Source organism: Chelonus insularis, unplaced genomic scaffold (genome assembly GCF_013357705.1).
Source record: "Chelonus insularis isolate UGA/USDA-ARS -01 unplaced genomic scaffold, ASM1335770v1 contig_352_pilon, whole genome shotgun sequence".
Taxonomy (NCBI): domain Eukaryota; kingdom Metazoa; phylum Arthropoda; class Insecta; order Hymenoptera; family Braconidae; genus Chelonus; species Chelonus insularis.
In genome coordinates, this window is record NW_023276517.1 from 828,938 (window position 1) to 835,974 (window position 7,037).

The 7,037-nt window shown below is 27.4% G+C and overlaps 1 protein-coding gene across 1 annotated transcript; it reads right to left on the bottom strand.

The window, feature by feature from the left end:
* Positions 1-1,157: 1,157 nt before the first annotated feature.
* eIF1 (eukaryotic translation initiation factor eIF1) lies at positions 1,158-3,100 on the bottom strand. Its single transcript, XM_035082918.1, has 3 exons — positions 2,897-3,100; positions 2,499-2,656; positions 1,158-1,313 (listed from the first exon to the last, which is right to left on the bottom strand). The coding sequence occupies exons 1-3, from the start codon at positions 2,922-2,924 to the stop codon at positions 1,167-1,169; spliced, it is 333 nt and encodes a 110-aa protein (XP_034938809.1). The 5' UTR covers positions 2,925-3,100; the 3' UTR covers positions 1,158-1,166.
* Positions 3,101-7,037: the final 3,937 nt, after the last annotated feature.

Consider the following 7,037-nt stretch of genomic DNA (forward strand, 5'->3'; position numbering starts at 1 on the left):
CGTAATTCATTCCATCATTACGTATAAATGCATAGAATACATTTAGGAATATCTATTTGGTCTATTTAGTTAATTATAATTCTCTACAGTTTAAAAATGTTAATTAGAAGTTTGCTATGAGTTATGATTAATTAAATAGTTGATAAAAGTATTGTAACGTTATTATTCAGTTCTTTATTCATTTTTTTTTAACACAAAAAATAAAAATGCATCAACAATTGGATTCTTGTGGGATTTACCAAATAACGAAAAATGAATTTAATCTAGCAAATTGTAATTTATTTATCTAAGATCCACATTTTTTAAATATTATTTGAAATTCATACTTCTTTATTGAAAAACAATAATGACAATACTGCTTTTGCAAGCAAATAAAATTGATGAGCTATTAAACAATAAAGCTTACATCAAATCGTTAATATTTGAATAATAAATAATACAATGTAAAATCAAAGGCACAAAAAGTTGATGAAAATTGAAAAAACAATTTAACGGAAGTCTTGTCTTTTTAACGTATAACTATTGTTTACGATAGTGAAAAATGTGTCCGTTTAATCACAAAAACAAATCAAAAATTAATTAAAGCCGATTACTTAAGCTAGAAAATATTTTTTCGTCATTTTTTTGTGTATTATTTTTCAAATTTTTAGTTATATTTGTTTATTTAAACACCAGTCTCTCTGAACACATCAATGGCGCCCAGATACATACTATCTAACACCATAAATTAAATCCATCCGTTTCTACCTGTATCTACCGCTTGTATAATTATCTCAAAAATTCATCTAATATAACTATTAATTTAAATGTGACAATGTTTCGCGGATTATATAACATAAGGCTGTAGAATATTGCTTCCTATAATATTACAAAACGTCTGATTAGAATATTACTTTTCCTATAATGATATTCTGTTCGTATTAGTTTTTTTTCATTCACGTTTTTTATTTTAATTCTTTATTGAAATATATTTATATATATTTATATTTATATTTATTATATTTATGCGTATTATAATTGGATTTTTGTTTTTATCCCACCAAGTATCAACAAGTATTAGTGATTGATACAGATAATTTAAGATGATAAGGTGTTGATGAAAGTGAAGTTGTCATAAGTAGTAGTGACATATGGGTTGGCTTGTTGACTTTTTTTTCTTTTTGTTTTTAAAAACCATGGACTTTTAGTTGCTCAGGTTTTGCCAGACCTGCTTTCGTTAGCCACTGGCAAATATTTTCTCGTTGATCTCCCTGAAGCTGGAGCACCTCCCCATACTCTGAGTGATCTATTACAGTCCCATTGCATGCGAATTCCTGAAAAATTCATCAAAATTAATATTCATCCTAACATTTACTACAAAAATTCATCAAAATTATTGTCTATTTTTTAGATTTTTAAAAATAACTAACTTGTACTCATAAGATATTCACTTTCTAAATTTAAAAAGAAATTTTATTAAAAAAGCAAGTAATGAATTAATTAGAGATAAGCAGAAGTTTAAAAGTAAAATCTTATAAATAAATACTCTGAAACAAGTTTTTTTACTAACAAAAAAGTGTTTATAGTCACAGAAGAATATGTTATTAATTAATGTCTTCTTGATAACTGGCTTCTTCACCTTATTATATATAAATACAAAGTCCAACGGTTAAGAGTAGTTACTATGCATGTAAATTATTTCATCTTTAGTTATCTGGATAAATGAAATTTATAATTATACTCAACATTTTTAAATTGATATCTTTTTAAACAAAATCAATTAAATTGTAATTTTTTAAATCGGTGTATAAATTATATATTTAGGACATTATTATTATTTTAAAAGATTGAAGTCTATGTTAAAAATTCCAGTTCATTGTTAATTAATTTTGAAAGAAAGTCAATTACTCAAAGTGATTACATCGAGCGTAACAATCATTTACTCTAAATAATAAATAGAAATTTCATTTAAATAGATTTTTAATTGAACATTGACAGAGTTAATTAAGACTAAAGGATACATGGATGACAGGGTCATTTCTGAATACAATAGAGTCTCATTCATTGTGATAGAATGAACAGACACTTAATGTAGGACAAGGCCAAATCTAAGTATAACTGTTACGAATGAAAAATCCATTTTTGATTTTTCCTTTTTTCTAAATGAATAATTAAATTCTCTATCAAACGTTTTTCAAACGTTGTTGATTTTTCTATGTACAGAATTTCGAAAATTTCAAATACTAAATGAGAAATAGATTTTTCATCTCTACGTTAATAAAATATTGACTTGAAAAATCTAATGGATATGAAATATATTTTGAGATGATATTTAATTTTTTAGAAATAATAAAAATCTTGACGTAAACTTTTATATTCACAAAAGGTTGACGCAGGAAGCTATTTATAGTAAGCGCGAAAAGTGACAGGTCATGAAAGTCAATTACATATTTTTACGGTTTTGAAAGAATTTTTTTTTTTTCTTATCGTGTTTACTTTTTTGGGGACATAATTTTTACCTTTTTACATGCTCGAACAATTTTTTTCAGGTCATATTCCGAAGAGAGTCCTTGTACAGTTGTTAAGGTCTTACGACCATTTCGTTGTTGGATTCTTATGTGGACAAGTCCGTCTTGAACATCATCATCGGAACCCTTGATTGCATCCGCAAAGGGGTCTACAGAGAAGGGAATTATTAAAATATTAGAATGGTTTATGATTTAGTTATAAAAAAAAACTTGGTAAGAATAAATTTCATATAAAGTTTTTAATAAATTATTAAAAATCTATTAGTATATTAGTTGGCCATCATTGCGTACTATGATGCAAGCAAAGACGCTACAGGCCGCCATTTTGACAAGACTATATTCTAGAATGAGAAGGAAAATTTTCGTTATGAATAAAGTTGAACACTCACCAAATGTATTAAGATTCTGGATGGACATACGACAAACAAAATATATCCTTCAAAGATATACAACTGCAAAGTGCAATGAAAAAGAGTTGTTTTTTTGGAATATGTAGGAGAACACAATCACCACAAGTTAAATACTGGTAAACGTGAAAAATCTTGAATGTAGTCCGAACTGTGAGCCGGAAGTAAAAGTTGTGTTTGTCACGAGTGAAAATGGGTGGGGTTACTCTATAGTGTGAGTCATAAACTCACAAAATCTTACCAACCTTAGATGGTGCATGTTTCTACGACTTTACGGTTACTAAATGTCCCTAGTATGGAAGGAATAGTCTAGATTATTGAATTTCTAATTCCAAAAAGTTCATGCAAAAGAAAAGAATATTTTCCCTAATGAATAATTTAAGAATTAAATACCTTGCTATTATTATTTAAATATATAGTGAAAAATTAAATAGTTTTTATTGAAATTGTTAATTTTTTGAATTTCGGAACTCGTGTCAAGCAACATGGCTGCGTTCCAACTACATATGAATGTTGCTTTTATTCGATAGAAAAATATTAAATAAAAATCAAGGATTTTCTCACAAGTTTATTGCAATTTAAAGAAAATTGATTATTATTCAATAATAATATTACTTTTGTATAAATTGTTTAGAAATATTTTTTCACTCGAAAAAATATGTCGTTTTCCGACAGTTGAAAATTTATCAACAATCGGTAAATAGAAAAGTTGAAAATTATTTTTATGAAATGAAAATAATTTTTGAAGCTTCTACTTATATTTTCCATCAAAAAATTTTTTTTTCAATTTTTTAAATAGTTATTAGATTTTAAATTCGTACAAATTTGAGTAAATGTTTGTTTTTTCGATATTTTATTTGTTTGAGGTTTTGTTATGTGTGATTAAGTTACTACTTGTTGAGCGATAGAGGGAGCAATGAACACGTGTGACTCGGCACGCGGTTGTGTTTACGTAGCCATTTTAATTCGAAAACATGATGTTTTGTTACGATTACGTTATAAATGCGAATGCAATGAAATTCTTATACATTTATTAATAATCGTAGAGATTATTATTATTTAAAAACTATTATTTTTTGTATAAATATGAAATAAGTTTACATAGAACGTAACCATTAAAGTTGACACTAACAATAATGTTAATTGCAAATATATTTGAAAGTATTGTGATATGTCTTAATAAAATACATAATAAAAAGTTCTTAAAAGAAAATGATTGCGAGAATAAATTATATCGCAATAATATTGGCTCGTAATCAATAGGTCCGTAGTTGTAATCGTGATAAAGGTTAGATAACAAATTAAAAAAAATGGAGTTACATCAGCATTATAAAAAAAACCCGCTGATTTCGATAGTAAGTAATATAATTCAAATCTATTGTTATATTAATTTATTATTACATGATATATTATTATTTTCTTGCAGAAGTATTTAAAATACTACGAAAAATTATGTATATCGAATAAGACCATAAAAATTACTATATTTTTTGATCCACCTTAAGTTTATTGGTGAGTACAACAAATTTACTCATTCATTTATCAAACTACATATTAACATGAAGAAAAACAATAAACATGTTATTAGAATTTACGGAAAAATTTATATTAAAGCCATTACATTAAAATTTGTTTTAATGATCCTGTTGATTAACAATTTTTAATATTTTTCTCATTTATTATTAAAGTAATTAATTCATGTATATATTTTAGTGTTAACCAACCGACTGCAGCTACATCATCGATCGTACTCTCGAAAGAAAGTTCTACAAATATTTTACGTAGATGTCGCAATGCATTTAGTTGGTGAGTTCAAACTTATCTAATGTCCTGACAAACATTTTAACTTGATGAGAAATGGTGAGTTTAATTTTCATACTTTCCTTAAAGAAAAAAAAACGATATGTTCACCAGTTGTTTTTAGAACTCAAAATGATTACCAAAGCCATTAAACTATCGTAAAATAAGAACATGCGGGTCCAAATGCGAATTTATCAGTGCTATTCTCGCACGTGTACACGACTGTTAGCATACACGTGCATTTACTAGTTTTTATATGTTAGTATAAAATATAAGTATACACATATATGTATGTATAACGTGTATATATCAGTAAATGCAGTTGCACTTGCACCGGGAAGTACTTAAACATTCACAACGCGAGTATTACGAGGGGTAAGAGACCGAGAGGTGGGTTGAGTCGGTGCGTCGAGCCAGATCGGTATTTACGATTCAAGAGAAATCCTTCTCTGGCCAACAACTCTCGTGTCTCGGTCCGTCAATCCGTTATAATTTCTCCGTTAATAGAATCCAAGATTTCGTCGCAGGTCGTGCGACGCATTCTAAAGAAATCAAATACTAAATTCCTCTCTCCATATCTGCATCAGATTCCGATAGTCTTCTACGACAAAGTACCATGATTACATCTATATTATTCTATGCTTGTAGAAAAACATTTACTTTAGAATAACAATATTACAAGCTACAATTAAATAAAAAATTGATAAGAATAATATCTTATGAATAATAATTATATCTTATCAAAAAATAATGTAAAAACTTATTTTTTCATTAATCTTTTTGAGTATAGTAGAAAAAAGATGAATGAGCTCATAAAATAATTTAAATATTACTCACGAACATACATCATAATATTGATAAATATATATATCAATATATATATATATTAAATAAAAATTTTAAAACCTAATTTTTTGATATAAATATTTATATATGCAAACAGAATATTTTATTTTTAATATTACTTATAAAGTAATTATTTTTATGTAATAATGAGTTCGATAGGTATTATGTTGATATTCAGTAAATTTATCCCAAATATCATGTGGGCTCGGATGTGTGTATACAGATGGTTGTAGCAAACATTTAAAGTTCTCGTTTATAAAATATATGAACGTTCGATTTTTACGCGTAAAAAAAGAAACTAACGGAATACAAAATTTTATCGGATTTATAGTCAATGTCTGTCTGCAAATAATAGGAGAAAACGTCCATCGCGCTTCGATAACGGCGCCATAAGAGTTGAGATTACGAAATCGTTTCTCTTAGAGAAAGAAAAAAATGTAGGCATTCATCGAATTTTAATCATTTTACAATTACTGCAATTTTCCAACTATTTCATCAAAAATGAAGTCTCATATGTTATGGTCATTAAGATAATAGTAGATATTATGTCCAAGCAATTAATTAATCATTATCCAATGACGTTTAATCAATTCTTTATATGGTTTATTGTTAAGATCTTATAATTATTGTTGAATATTTGCTTATAAATTGTTATAAGTTTATTATTAGAATATAAAATTTATAGTCTGCCCATCTTTTTCAAACAATGTCTCAGACGAGTTCCATTGTGTGTCTCTGAATCGCATATTGGCGATTATCAGTTAAATCCGCCCAACCTTATAAGTATACATAAGAATATCGTCTCTGTCACGTTCGCATATTGGTTGCCGGGATGTTCGTGGTTGGCCAACGGATCATCTTGGAAATCCAAGTCCAAGTTTGGCCACCAACAAACGATGCCTGTAGCATTTATAAAACAGATTCATCCTCTAAGACAATGATTTATTTTTTTTAACTCAAAATCTACTTTTGTACAATTTTGAAATATTTTTTACATTATTTATTAACTAAAAATTATTTTCATCAGAATAAATATTTTATTTCCATTCTAATTTAAAAAAATCTAGAATTTAAATTAATCATCAATTATGCTAGAATATCATTTCAAGGAGATTGTAAAAGATTAACGAAATTTTTCTTTCAATAATTATTTATTGTTGATATATTCTCAATCACTATTACTAGATATTTTTGAGAATACAATGTGTGTTCATGCAGTGTCCTAACATCAAACTGGAAAAAAATAGTAAATAATTGAATAAAATAGTCATTTGGCAAACGATTAGTCGTGACACAGATCTTCGAGGTGTCGACGATGAAGAAATCGTTTGGGGAATCAAGAACGCAGAGGTATTTCACGGGTCGGGTTCCCAATAAATGTGCCGATAACCTGCACACAGAGTAAAGGAGTGCGCTGAAACTAACGACAAGAGACGTGTTGAAGCTTCTATAGAGTATAGTCCCAAGAAGAGAAGAT

Coding starts and splice junctions, on each gene's coding strand:
- eIF1 (XM_035082918.1), bottom strand. CDS start 2,924: ATGTCCATCCAGAATCTTAATACATTTG. Junction 2,657..2,896: donor CCAGAATCTTAATACATTTG/GTGAGTGTTCAA, acceptor CCTTCTCTGTAG/ACCCCTTTGCGGATGCAATC. Junction 1,314..2,498: donor TTGTTCGAGCATGTAAAAAG/GTAAAAATTATG, acceptor TGAATTTTTCAG/GAATTCGCATGCAATGGGAC.